The sequence below is a fragment of the Chiroxiphia lanceolata genome, unplaced genomic scaffold (genome assembly GCF_009829145.1).
Source record: "Chiroxiphia lanceolata isolate bChiLan1 unplaced genomic scaffold, bChiLan1.pri scaffold_52_arrow_ctg1, whole genome shotgun sequence".
Taxonomy (NCBI): Eukaryota; Metazoa; Chordata; class Aves; order Passeriformes; family Pipridae; genus Chiroxiphia; species Chiroxiphia lanceolata.
The window spans coordinates 79274-93273 of NW_022476525.1; the positions used below are offsets into that span (position 1 = coordinate 79274).

The 14000-nt window shown below is 53.6% G+C and overlaps 1 protein-coding gene across 12 annotated transcripts; it reads left to right on the forward strand.

Annotated features, from left to right (window-relative positions):
• The first annotated feature begins 1133 nt into the window (after positions 1–1133).
• On the forward strand, positions 1134–12429 carry LOC116781669 (class I histocompatibility antigen, F10 alpha chain-like). Of its 12 annotated transcripts, none has more exons than XM_032677368.1 (9): positions 1135–1257; positions 2775–3038; positions 3268–3543; positions 3726–3998; positions 4079–4227; positions 4326–4361; positions 4475–4528; positions 5365–5595; positions 12099–12429. In XM_032677368.1, the coding sequence occupies exons 1-8, from the start codon at positions 1182–1184 to the stop codon at positions 5557–5559; spliced, it is 1323 nt and encodes a 440-aa protein (XP_032533259.1). In that variant the 5' UTR covers positions 1135–1181; the 3' UTR covers positions 5560–5595; positions 12099–12429. The 12 variants fall into 12 exon arrangements, with proteins under 12 accessions (XP_032533264.1, XP_032533259.1, XP_032533260.1 ...); XM_032677369.1 differs by having other exon boundaries at positions 4114–4227; positions 4333–4361; XM_032677373.1 differs by lacking the exons at positions 5365–5595; positions 12099–12429 and adding an exon at positions 4892–4991 and having other exon boundaries at positions 1134–1257; positions 4475–4507.
• Positions 12430–14000: the final 1571 nt, after the last annotated feature.

A 14000-nucleotide genomic window follows, 5' to 3' on the forward strand; every position in this document is an offset into this window, starting at 1 on the left:
GTGAAAAATAAAAAGGGGGGATTGTAATAGACTATGGTAAGTGGCATTGTTTATCAAACAGGATGTTCTGCTTAAAACCGCTAAGCTAAGGCAAAGGCTAAACCACAAAAAGTTGTACAAACGCCTATGCAAGGTATATCTTAAGTTTACCATGTTCCAAGAATTTAAAGGGCAACCCATATAAGGAAGACAGCTGCTGCCAGAGCTAGAGGGCAAAAAGAGGACACCTGAGGAAGACGTCTTACTTCATCCTGAACGACCACCTGGAGGCAGAAACGACCCCCTAGCAACAGCCCAGGCATGCGCAGAGTACTATAACCACATCACAGAAGACGGAACTGGAAGGATATAAATAACTACTTGCTTAACATGTTAGTGCGGCAGTTGGTGGAGCGGAGACTCCCCTGTCGCCCAGCGCTGCATTTGCTCATATTCTGCTTGCTGTATTAATAAATTCCAATTGATAATTTGATCCGTTGTGGTCTAAATTTATAACACCTTTCCCGGCCATCCCACCTCTCCCAGCCTCCCCGTTCCTTGACCCTGGCACCCCTCTGAACCCCCATTCCTGGACACTGGGATACCCCTGCACCCACTTCCCTGGGAAACCCGTGACTGGGAAAGGGGTTCTCCAGCCCCTCTGGCATTTAGGATCACCCCGAGGAAAGGGAGATAAAAGCTTCCCTGGGAAGCTCTGGAAGGCAGTATCCAGGAGGGATGAGGAGGGTCTGCGGGGGGCGGTGGGGGCTGCCCGGGGAGGGCACTGGCACAGGGAGATCCCCCCCGCGGGGTCCGCAGATCCCGGCGCTTCCCCCGCTTTGGCCCCAAAGCGGCGCCTTTAAGGCCGAGTTTAACCGCAGGGCCCGGGAGTTCAGCTCAGCCTGGCCCGGGGGTCCCGCAATACGTGGCCGAGGAGGGTCACAGGGAGGCCCAGGGGGTGCCCGGAGGGGTCCCAAAGGGGATCCAGGTGAATTCCCAAGAATTCCCCCGTTCCCGCCCCCCGCGCTCCCTCGGTCACTTCCGCCTCACAACCTCCGCCACCGGGATCTGCTCGGCGACCGGTGACGTTCAGAGCAGATCGAGCTGCCATTGGCGGTCAGGAAATAACGGCGCCAATCGCGGGGCCGGAGGCGGCTCTGTGGGCGGGGCCAGGCTGTGGGCGGGGCCAGCGGAGCAGCGCCATGGCTCCGGCGCTGGGGCTGGGGGCGCTCCTGGGAGTCCTGGGGCTCCTGAGGACCCCGGCGGGGGCGGCGGAGGGTAAGTGGGGCCCTCGGAACCGGGAACTCCTGGACCGCCCCTTCCGGGCACGAGAGCCCCCCTGAACCCCCATTCCTGGCATCGGGACGCCCCTGAACCCCCATTCCTGGGCATTGGGTCCCCCTTGAATCCCCTTATCCAGCATCGGGACCACCTGAAACCCCCGTTCCTGTGCACAGGGACCCCCCTGCACCCCCTCATCCGGCACCGGGACCCCCCTGCACCCCTTTTCCCGGCCATCCCACCTGTGCCAGATACCCCTTTTCGCTGACCTTGAGACCCCCTGGATCTTCATTCCCTCCTTTCCCCAACCCTTCTTTTCTGCAACACCGAGGACCTGCGGGCCCCCCATTCCTGGCCATTCTGGGTCTTCCCACCCCGTGACCCCCCTTTCCTTGGCAGAGGGACCCCCTGGACCACCCATCCCACCTCTCCGAGCCCCTGCCCCCTCTTTCCTTAACTCTGAGACCTCTTGAAATCCTCCTTGCCCAGCACCAGTGGCCCCCTGGACCCCCTTATCCTGCACCAATATCCCCCTGCACCCCTTTTCCCAACCATCCCACCTCTCCCAGACCTCCCTTTTCCTTGACCCTAAGACCCCCTGACCCCATTCCTGCCTTCCCCAGCCCCCAACCCCCCATTTCTTCTACACTGAGAAACCCTGGGACCCCCATTCTGGCCCTCCTGGGTCTCCCCATCCCATGACCCCCCTTTCCTCGATACTGGGACCCCCTGGACCCCCATTCCTGCCTTTCCCAGCTCTCAGACCCCACTTTCCTCAACACTGGGGACCACTGTACCCCCCTTTCCTGGGCACAGGACCCCCTGAACCTGCATCCTGCCTCTCCCGGTCCCCTCACCCCCTTTCCTTGACACTGGGACCCTCCAAACCTCCATTCCTGGGCAGGGCACTCTCCTACACCTCATTATTCAGCACCCAGATCTCCCCGAACCCCTTATCTTGGACTGGGACCCTCTCCCTGCCCTTATTGGGTACTGGGACCCCCCTACACCCCCTTCCCCGGGTGCAGGGACCCCCCTACACCCCCTTGTGTGGCAGCAAGACCCCCCTGAATCTCTATTCCTGTGCACTGGGACCACCTACTCCCCCTTATCCTTTACCAGTACCCCCCTCCATCCCCTTCCTGACCATCCAACCTCTCCCAGACTCCAAACAGCTCCTTTCCTTGACTCTGGGAACCCCTGGAGCTCCATTCCTGCCTTTCCCAGCCCCCAGGCCCCCTTTTCCTCAACACTGAGGATCCCTGTGACCCCCCATTCTTGGCCATCCCAGGTTTCCCCACCCCATGACCCCCCTTTCCCCATCCCTTGGACCCCCCTTTTGTGGGCACAGGGACCCCCTGGAACCCCCTGTCCCACCTCTCCCCATCCCTGCATCCCTCTTTCCTCGACCCTGGGACCCCCAAGCCCCTTTCTGGCTCTCCCGGCTCTCCCCGTTGCCCATTTCCTTTACCCGTGAGCCCCCCCAGCCCCCCCAGCTCTCCGTGTCCCCCCAGTTGTGCACTCCCTGCGTTACCTGCGCGTGGCGGTGTCGGAGCCGGGCCCGGGGCTGCCCCGGTACGTGGCCGTGGCGTCCGTGGACGGGACCCCCTTCGTGCGCTACGACAGCGAGCGGGGCCGGCTGGAGCCGCAGACTCTGTGGATGGCGGCCGGAGCCGAGCCGGGATATTGGGACACCGAGTCCCGGATCAACGGGAGGTACCGGCGAAAGGACCCCGCCCACCTGGACATGCTGCAGATCCGGCACAACCAGAGCGGGGGTGAGTGGGGGGAGCCAGGGAAGGGGGGATCTGTGGGGCTGGGATGTGGATCTGTGGGGCTGGGATGTGGATCTGTGGGGCTGGGGGGGATCTGTGGGACTCCAAGGGACTGGGACGGGATGTGTGGATCTTCCGTCAGACTATGGGAGTCCATAGGGCTGGAATGGGGCCCTGTGGGGCTGGGACACACTTCCATGGGTCTCTGTGGATCCGATTCCTCCCCCTCCAGGTCTCCACACGCTGCAGCGGGATTGTGGCTGTGAGCTCCTGTCCGACGGGAGCGTCCGTGGATCCTATCGGGAAGGCTACGACGGACAGGATTTTCTCTCCTTCCAGTTGGGATCCAGGAGCTTCGTGGCGGCCGACGGCGCTGCCCAGATCATCAAGAGGCACTGGGACTCTGATGGGATCACAGTGGAGAGGTTGACAAATTTCCTGGAGCAGACCTGCCTGGAAGTGCTCCAGAAACATGTCCAGTATGGGCAGGAGGTGCTGAAGAAAAAAGGTGGGGGCAGAATTCTCATGGGAACGGGGGATATGAGATTTGAGAACACAGGAATTCCCGTGGAATTCTGTTTACACATCTCGCCCTCATCCTGTTCCCATGGGAATTCTGTGGATGGATCTTACTGCTGTCCCATTTCCTTGGGAATTCCATGGATAGATCCCACCATTATCCTATTGCAGAGCCTCCTGACGTCCAAGTGTCCGGGAAAGAGGAACACGGGATCCTGACGTTGTCCTGCCGCGCGTACGGGTTCTACCCCGGGGTCATCGAGATCAACTGGCTGAAGGGGGATGAAATCTGGGATCAGGAGACGTGGTGGGGCGGGATCGTTCCCAACAGCGACGGCACCTTCCACAGCTGGGCCAGGATTGAGGCGCTGCCGGGGGAGCGGGAGCAGTACCGGTGCCGGGTGGAGCACGCCGGAATGCCGGAGCCCGGGATCTTCGCCTGGGGTGAGGCTGGGAACGGGCAATGTGGGAATTGGGAATTTGGGAACGAGGAGTTTGGGAATGTGGAGCAGTGGGGTGGGGGTTCCCCTCCCCCTTCTCACCATCTCGCGCTTTCCAGAGCCGGAATCTGGCTGGAATCTCATCCCATTGGTGGTCACAGTGTCCGTCATCGCTGCCATCATCATCATCGGTCTCATCCTCATGGGATTTGGCATCTGGAAGCTCCGATCTGGTAACTCATGGGATGGGGATTGGGAAGGGGCACGGATCCATCTGGTGGCATTCCGGGGATCTTGTGCCACAGGTGCTGATCCCACTTTATTTCCATAGGGAAGAGGGAGAGGAAGAGATGCGTTGCGGCCAATGGTGAGTACCAGCAGCATATCCAGAACCTCTCCATGTGGATCCCGTGATGGATCCTGGAATGGGTCCAGGTGTGTGATCCAGGCCAGAATCTCATCAATCTTCTCTTTCCACAGGAACAGACATGGGAACTGACTGCTCCCTCACAGGTATGGAGCAGGATCCATGTGGTATTCCAGAGGGAAATTGGGGCAGGATAGATGGAGCAGGATTGGGACAGGATTCCAGATCAGGGCAGGATTCCAGAGTGGGATCAGGTGGAATTCTGGGGTGGGATCAGGGCTGAATTCTGAAGCAGGATCAGCTGAGATGGATGGAGTGGGATTGGGTGGGATGGATGGAGTGGGATTGGGGTGGGATTTCAGAGCAGGATTGGGATGGGATGAATGGAGTGGAGTCAGATGGGATGGGTGGAGCAGGATGGGGTAGGATTCTGGTGCAGTTCCTCCTCTCTGTGGGCTCCGCAGCTGGACCCATCCTGTGGGATGGGCACAGGGACATGGTGACTCTGTCCCCTACTCTTGTCCCGGCAGGAATCACCGCCTGAGTGATCCATGGTTACGGTTCCAGAGGTGCCAAAAATAAGAGCTGTTCCTGTTGTCACTCCGGTTCTCCAGCAGTGTTTCTCTTTCATCCCCTGTGGGGTGAAGTCACAGCCCCACAACTGAAGTTTGAGGGGTTTGGAACATTATAAAGTGTTGGGCCGTTTTCCATGGGAGCAGTAGAGCTAATTAGATAGTTCCCATGGACACAGCCTTGAGCTGTGTGGCTGAGTGCAGGTGCCGCGTTCCTGGATGTTGTTGTAAGAAAATGTTTGTAGTGTATGTGTGCGGGAAAGTGGAACTTAGCACCAACTAAAAAGCTGCCTGCTCAGCGTAGCGGGCAGACATCTCTCTGGCTCTTCATCCTAGTGTGTCTCTTCATCCTAGTGCGTGTGCGTCGCATGTCTTTCTTCCCCCACAGGACCAAGGCCTTCGACAGATACCCAGCGACAATCCCCCCCAAGGGATCCCTCAGGAAAAGAACCTGTTGTGGTGCCTCCACGTGTCGTGACACGGGCTCGGACAGAGCCACGAGCGGGAAGCGCCGGGAGTGGAGAATGGGGGGGACACGGAGGTTGGGGGGTCTGGCAGGACACTCTGCCTGCATAGAGCCTAAAATCCGGTCAGAGAACCCAAACAACCCAAGCTGGCTGTGTTGAGCTCCCACTGGTGCCAAGGGGCTGCTTTTAGTGTTGGGCTGTATGGCGTGGGGTACCTTTATATGACAAAGAAGGATGCACGCTCTTCTGAGATGGAGAACAAAGAGACTTATTTGAATTCGGCACTTTCCTTTATACTCTAGAACCACGTGACCTCCTTAACCAATTGGGTTGTCCATTTCGGCGCACGCTCCCCTGGGCATTCCTGCCCCAGTACATCCCCCGTACCTTGGACACGCCTCCTACATCACCCCCTTCTCAATTGTATAAGAAGGTCACAAAAACTGCAAAAACAACAGTGCAATCAGTTGTTTACACTGTAAACTACCAAAGCTTGCAATGACCCAGCACATCGCTTGCTTGGCCTCTTATACCTCTATGGTAAACTTCGTAAAACTTTCTTATATTCCTAAAGGGTGGTGCAACTTGGAGAAATAACTTTATTAACCTAAAGGCCTTAGCCAACTGTGCATAGATTTATAATCTTCATTAATCTGAGGGTTTTGAATAACTGGGGAGAACAACTTTATTTAAGGAACAGGCTAAGCTTAGCAGAACTAAATTCTCTTAAAGTGACCGTGTGGTGGAGGTAATGTTATTTTGTGAGGTGTTTTGTTTCTTAATATTTGTCCAGTCAAACAACTCTCTTATTCATTCACTCTCTCATTCATTGATGGCCGTCATTCATTCATCTCGCACACATTCATAGATTTTTTACAGACTGCTTTTTACCACATTGGTCATCCCTAAATGTAAACCTGAAACATAAACATAACTCTTTTATACCTTTTGCGTTACTCTGGTTCTTGCTGCTGTGGTTGTGTACCTAAGCAGGGCCTTAAACACCTTGAAGGAATCCACTTAAGCTCTTTTCCTGTCGCCACACAGGCGTAGCCTCTCCCCCAAGTCACGAGATCTAGCGGTCCCGTCCACTGTCCCGAAATCAAGTCTCTCACCGTGACTAGTGGTTTGGGTGAGGTGGGAGCCTGAGGCCTGTGTTGCCTTTCATACTTACTTCTTTCAGCGCTGTCACAATTTAAAAAACTGATAACATATGTGGCTTTCCACAGACGCTCTTGCGGGCTACGCAGATTCCCCCCTTTTTTTGTTGTTTATCTAACATGTGTTTCAGTGTGTGATGTGCCCTTTCAATAACTGTTTGTACAGTTGGTGAGTGTGAGATACCTGTGATGTGAAATTTCTCTATTTGATAGGAAGTAAAGCTTTTTTATTGTCAGTTTTTATTTGATGTGGGGTACTCAGGGTTGCTAAGCAACTGAGCCAGTGTGTTTTTACACTCTTGGCCTTTTTCTCCAGTGGGTGCTGTGGCAGTTATGTATTTTGAATGTGTGTCCACAGTTACATGTACATACTTTAATGTGCCAAATTCGGGGATGTGTGTGATATCTGTTTGCCAGATCTCATTTGCCATTAACCCTCCGGGGTTAACGCCTTTCTGAGATGGCATGGGTGTGTTTTTCTGACAGTTTGGGCATGACATTATGATGTTTCGAGTCTGATTAAGTGTTATCTGGAATTGTCTCTTTAGAGAACGTACGTTTTGGTGGAAAAATGAGTGAGACAATTTTGCTTGTTCTAAGACTCTAGGTATAGTGTTAAACATAGCTGCTTTATCAGTTTCTCAGTTTCCATCAGCTATTGGTCCTGGTATGTCAGTGTGTGAATTTGTTTGTATTATATAGAAATCAAGCTTTCTGTGATTCACAAGAACTCAAATAGAACACATTTCAAACAACAGGTGAGGGTTAACAATATCTCGAAGAAACGAACTCTCGAGACGGGAGACTAACTATGCAGTATAACAGGAATCAGTTACAACATTAAAAGGTTTTTCAGAAAAATTTCCCCAAGGCAATGGAATGGTAGCCAGTTCCAGAACCTGTACAGAACTGTGGTTCATGGTCTGTACCTCTCGTTCCCACTGTTCTGTGGCAGGGTTTTACCCAAGTCACTGCAGCTTTTTGTGTTTTTCCCAGATGCATCTGTGAAAACCGTGAGGCCTTTCACTGGTTCATGTTTGCATCTGGTTGTGGCTTTTAAAGGTAAACTACCAATTTCTGCCCACAATCTGTGTTTAGGGAGATGGATTGAAATGTCACCGTCAAAGCTTGCTAGGGCAGCTTGGAATCCTGCGTCCTCAGCCGGCATCCAATCCAAGTTGTCCTTCGTAGCTGGAATGTAGATGATGGCAGGATTCCTTCCACCTGGTTCCTGCAGTTGTCCTCTGCCTTTAATGACAAGCTTTACAAACATCTCATTAGCAGTCTACACAGTTTTAGGTGGTGTGTGGGGTAGAAACAGCCACTTAGAATTTGCAGTGGGTCTGATCCCACTGAAACAAAACTGCAAATGGCTGATATCTGCTGGAAACAAGGGCTAGGCAGATTTGCAGTTCAGGATTTCTCCATTGTCCTGTCTACTTTCTATTGCCTTGGCACAAATGTCTATGCCTATCTTGCCTCTGCTGTCAGAGACCTGTTAGACGTTAGATTGGAGTTCCCCTTTAGCAGCTCAAATAGAGGGTGTAGCCTAAAATAGGTCTTAACCAGTTGATGGCCCCCAGGAGTTTTTGCAACTCGTGTAAAGTTAAAATGTTTTTTACCTCGAGCTGCAGTGGCTGTGGGGAAATTTCCTGCTGCGTGATCTTCCATCCAAGGTAAGTCCAGGGTTGTGATGGTTGGATCTTCTCTGAAACAACCTGTAAACCTGCATCTTGGACAGTTTTGGTTAGAGCAGTAATAACAAATGGCAGTTCATGTCTAGTGGCTGTGGTTATTAATATGTCATCTACGTGATGGTGTATGATAACTGTCTGATTTCTCGTTGGGCTGTTTTGCATCCCCTGAGGAAGGACAACCCAGCAGTAGTGTTGCATGGGCCGTGCATTGTTCAAGGTCATGATGGAAAAGGTAAACCTTGGCTTGTCCTCAGGGTGCAGGAAGATGGTAAAGAAACAGTCCTTTAAATCAATTATCACTGGTGGCCACTTTGCTGGAAGCACTGTAGGTGAGGGCAGTCCAAGCTGCGATGCTTCCGTAAGCTCTATGACTGCATTTACTGCTCTTAAAATTTGTAGTGTTCTCCACTTTTCACCTTTCTTAGGGGTGCAGAATACAGGGGTATTTTTGGGGGTGGTTGTTGGCACATTGTGGCTTGCCTCAAGCTGCTTCCTCTCTTGCTCGGGAAAGCGGGTGGCAGAGAGGAGGATGGTGAGCAGCGCGGCAGCAAGCAACGTGATGCTCAGGGCGTGGTCTCTGCCTCGCCCACGGCACCCTTGGTACAATTCAAGTCCGTTCCCTGCTGTCTGGGTATTTGTGGGATGTTGCTGCTAAGGGTCTCCAAGGGCAATCCTTTTGAAAGTGGTCGGGGGTACCACAGATGTAACAACCACTTTTGGGTCTGGCTCTTTTCTGCACTCTTAGCCGGGCACTTAGTGCTGTTGCTAATGAGTCAGTTTGATGTCCCACTGAGCCAACCTCTTGACAGGTGCGAACCAGCTCAGCAATGCTGCGGCTTTCCCTTTCAGGAAGGGTTTGCAAAGCTCTTTTACAGTCTGGGTTCGCATTTTCAAAAGCCAATTGCTTATACAGCATCTCTCTGGCTTTATTGTACTCAACTTGCTTGTTTAAAGCAGATTGCAACCGATCTAAGCATCGTGAATTTGGTTCAGTACAACCTTGTAACACTTTTGTGGGGGTCAGATTCCTATCTTGGTTTATAGTGGGAAGGTTTTTCATAGCTTTTAGGGCCTGTTTGGCTATTACACCGTATATCTCTCTATGGTACTTAGATTGTGTATCTATTGAACTGTAATTTCCATCCCCGGTTAACTGGTGTGCTGTGACGCCTGCTCGTGGATCATTAGCATACTCAGAGCAATTCTTTTGAAAGTCAGCTAACCAGACTGTATATTGGGTGTTATTAAGAATTAATTTCATTAGATTCTTCCAGTCACGTGGGGTGAAAAAATAGATGGAACTCGGTGTCTCCAAATACTTGAAAGTATTGGTTAAGGACATGCCAGCATCTCTTACTGGCTGCCTCAATTTCTCTGTAGCCTCATATGATAGAGGCTGAAATTGAGGGGGCTGACGTTGGCTAGTATCAATTGAGCATGCCTGAATATCCTTCAAGCCTCTCACTCGAAAGGCCTCATCCTGACATTGCTCCCACTTGTTAGCTGACTTTCCCCTTTTTGCCTCCTCGCTCCCTCTTGCTGGAACCATCCGTGATTCTTCCTCCTCATCCCCCCATTCCTCCCCCGCTGTGGTCCCAGTAAGCCCGGTTCCCTGTGGGGGGGTGGTGAGGGGGCGGGGCTACCTCCCCCCTCGTGCCTATGGCTGGGGCGGGGCGGCGTTGGGGCCGGAAGAGACGGGTCAGTTTCCGGTCCATGTGGCGGGCGAGATGGTGGTACCCACACCGGGGCACGCGGCCGGTGGTCATCCGCAGCACGGGGTGGCAAATGTGCTGGGTTACCCCCATTTTGGTGTAACGGGGCCCTCCCTCTGCGCTGGTCCCATGGGCTGGGATCCCGCATTACAGACCCCGTTCCCTCCCGGCGACCTGCGTCCCCTTGGCTCTCGGCTCTCGACCCGAAGCTTAACTCACCAACAGCTCCTTTCCCTCCCCCCGCTGGACGTTGTGCGTTTGTGTTACTATGCCTGGGGGTTGTGCTGCTGCCAGCAGTGTGAGCGGGGGGTGGGGTGTGCGTTAATTCCTTAATTGTTTCGTTCCTCCGTGTGCCTTGTGCAGGGCAGACCTTATCACCGGTCGCTTGGCTCGATCCTTTGGTTTAGAATGTGCTCCAGTGTTTCCCATGTGTTTAAATGTAACACTTCTGTTAGTGGGAGTGTAGGGTGTACAGACCTAACAAATCTTATTCATTCGTGTAACTGTAGTTTGAATGTGGCAAGATTTTAGCAGTAAAGTTATTGTTTCAATGTCTGTGAGGTTTCCATGGAGACAAAGTTCCCCATGTTTACCTTAGCTCCAGGCGGCTGCTGGCACAGGGGGGTGGGAGTTCTTTGTTTGGCTGCTTTTACTTTTGGTTTCTGAATCGGCTGTTTCTCTGCGGTTTTCTTTCGTCTCGGTGTCTCTGCGGGGTCTGGCGCGGGTCCCCAGGGCTTGGGTGCGGCGGCGAGGGGTCCCTCGGTGCGGCTGGCGGCTGCAGCGGGCTCTCGCGGTGGCGGCAGCAGGGGCGCTTCTCAGTGCGGCGTGGCTGTTCCTCGGTGGAGGCTCACGCGGCGCGGGGCTGCTCCGGCTGCGGCGGGGCTGTCCCTCGGTGCGGCGGTGGCGACAGCAGGGGGGGTCCCCTGCGCGGCACAGGGTCCAGGGGAAGCTCCCGCTGCGGCGGGAAGCGGCGAGGGGGGGTCCTAGCGCGGCTCCGACGGCGGTGGCGGCGGCAAAGCAGCAGCAAAGCGGCAAAAAGCGGCAGAGGTTCCTTCGGGGTCTGCAGTGCTCCTGGTGAGTCTTTCTGCGGCTTGGACGCGTTGTGCTGTTGTTAGAGGCAGACAGGGACCGGCAGAAGGTGGCTCCGGGGTTCCCGGGGTTCGCTGGGCGGAGGGGGGGGGGTCTGGTTGCCGGCGGGGTCGCGGTGCAGCTTCGGCGGGTCCCGCGTGGCTTGTAAGTGTGGCGCGGGGGGCCAGCAGGGGCGGCGGGCGCAGCGCGGGGTCCCTGCAGCAGCTGTTTTCACGCGCTCGGCTGAGCCGCGGCAGCGGGGGGGGGGCAGGGGGGTGGCCAGCAGTACGTGCGTGGCTTGGCCATTTCCCTGCGGTTGCAAGACTGCGGCACTTGCGGGGGGAAGGGCGGCTGGGCAGCACGTGGGGTCTTAGGGTCCCCAGGGTGTCCGGGGAGGCGGCACGGGGCGGCTTTGCTGCCTTTGCTCAGGTCTCCGTTGCTTTTTAGCTGCAGAGCGCCTGGCGGCAGCTCACGAGAGATACACAAAGCAGCTCCGAGCCCCCCTTGGCGAGGGCTGGGGGCTACAATGTTGATAACTCAGCTTTGCTGTTTTCACTACCCGCTTCTGCCTGCATGGTCCTCGGCTCCTCTCTTCGCCGCCCACTGTTTCGTTTCTCCTTTTTCTTTTTTTTCTTTCTTTTTTCTTCTGTGCACTTTCCCTAATACTTTTGAGCTCTCTAAATTTACTTTCCATTTCTCAGACGCCACTGAGACAACGATTTACAGACGTCTAGGTTTTTTTTGGTGAAAATTCCCATCTCCAAACAATTGAGACGATATCCGGAATTACTGAGTTTTCTGCCTGATTCAGGGTATGCTAAACTAACCTAATATAGGTTCAAGTCCAGGTTCGGGGCACCAAATATGGCGTTTGGGGTACTTTATATGATAAAGAAGGATGCACGCTCTTCTGAGATGGAGAACAAAGAGACTTATTTGAATTCGGCGCTTTCCTTTATACTCTAGAACCTCGTGACCTCCTTAACCAACAGGGTTGTCCATTTCGGCTCATGCTCCCCTGGGCATTCCTGCCCCGGGTACCTTGGACACGCCTCCTACAGGGCTGTGCTAAAACCAGCCTGGTTCACAACTGCAAACACCCCCCCTGCTTTTGGAAGCAGCATTTGACTGATAAGCTACTGGCTGGCCTGGAGAAATGGGACTGGCAGTCAAACTCTTTATTACTGTAAAAGCCCAGCCCAGTCCAACTTTCATGTGGCAGATTCTTCCAGACTTTCCTGGAGTGTGTAGAGCTTGTCCCGTGGAGCAGGGAGGCGTCTTCATGGTTACTGAGGGGCTGAGTTGCGCGGAGTTATATCAGTCTCCACTAATGTTTGTTTCTTTTTGCCAGCTTTGATACAATTTGATGCAATTGCTTTACTAGAATTGCTTTGTTAACGTAATCAGAGGCTGAGATTGGATCCAGCTGACCCCAGGCTCCTCTCTGAGCGGGAGTTTAGAAAGCCAGGGAGTCCTTTCTGCACCTCGGGACTCAACAGCAGGAACTTCTCTAATAAACTTTTGTCTCAAAGCCTTCCACTCCCACCCACAACAATTTGGTGTAGTCGGCAGGATGGCAAATGATTTTGAGAAACAGACGAAAGGCTTAACAGAATATTTACGGAGGCACAGTCACACATTAACACTGATGATCATTGGCCAGTGGATAACTGGGAGGAGTGGGAAAATATGCAAGGAAAATGTATTTAGTGGGGTGACAAAATGAAATCAAAAGAGATATAATGCATAATGAAACTTTACGAGATCCACAGGCCCTGAGGAGACTGGTCCCTATGTGGGCAGAACTCTTGCATGACATGGTAAACCATGCAAGGCACAGGGGCTGGGAAAATCATGCTGTGGAACACACCAAAAGGAACCAGAAAACAACTGTGAAAACCTCTTCAAAGGCAGGTGAAGACTGTAAAGCATAACCCACCCGAGAGAAGAGAAAAATCAAACCCCTCTGTTCACTCACGAGAACAACGAAACGAACTGCAGAAAAGAAATTAGAAAGGCAAAAGCACAGTTCGAACTCCATCTGGCCACTTCTGTAAAGGGTAATCAAAGTGTTTTTATAAATGCATCAATAGCAAAAGGAGGGACAAAGAAAACCTGCATTCTTTGTTGGACATGGGGTTTGGAGGAACATAAGTGCCAAAGATGAGGAAAAGGCTGAGGTACTTAACACCTTCTTGGCCTCAGTTTTCAACAATAAGGCAGGTTGTCCTCAGGACAAGGGCCTCTGGAGTTGGCAGACAGGGACAGGAGGCTGAATAGCCCCCCTGTAATCCAGGAGGAAGCAGTTGGTGACCTTCTGAGCCACTTGGATCCTCACAAGTCTGTGGGGCCAGATGGGATCCAACCTGGGGTGATGAGGGAGCTGGTGGAAGAGCTCACCAAGCCACTCTCCATCATTTCCCAACAGCCCTGGCTCACTGGGGAGGTCCCAGATGATTGGAAGTTGGCCAGTGTGACCCCCATCCTTAAGAAGGGCCAGAAGGAGGATCCAGGGAACTCCAGGCCTGTCAGCCTGACCTTGGTACCCAGCAAGGTTATGGAGCAGATCTTCCTAAGTGCAATCCCACAGCACCTACAGGAGGGACAAGGGATCAGACCCAGCCAGCACAAATCTAGGAGGGGTAGGTCCTGCCTGACCAATCTGATCTCCTTTTATGGCCAGGTGACCTGCCTGGTGGATGAGGGGAAGGCTGTGGATGTGTCCACCCAGACTTCAGCAAAGCCTTTGACACCGTCTCCCATGGCACACTCCTGGCAAAACTGCAGCCAAGGCTTGGACAGGGGCACTCTGTGCTGGGTTAAGGGCCCAGGGAGTGGTGGGGATGGTGCTGCATCCACTTGGGATCCAGCCACTGGTGGTGTCCCCAGGGATCAGTGCTGGGCCCAGTCCTGTTTAACATCTTTACTGATGATCTGGATGAAGGGATCGAGTGTACCATCAG

Coding starts and splice junctions, on each gene's coding strand:
- LOC116781669 (XM_032677368.1), top strand. CDS start 1,182: ATGGCTCCGGCGCTGGGGCTGGGGGCGCTCCTGGGAGTCCTGGGGCTC. Junction 1,258..2,774: donor CCCGGCGGGGGCGGCGGAGG/GTAAGTGGGGCC, acceptor GTGTCCCCCCAG/TTGTGCACTCCCTGCGTTAC. Junction 4,529..5,364: donor TATGGAGCAGGATCCATGTG/GTATTCCAGAGG, acceptor ATCCCCCCCAAG/GGATCCCTCAGGAAAAGAAC.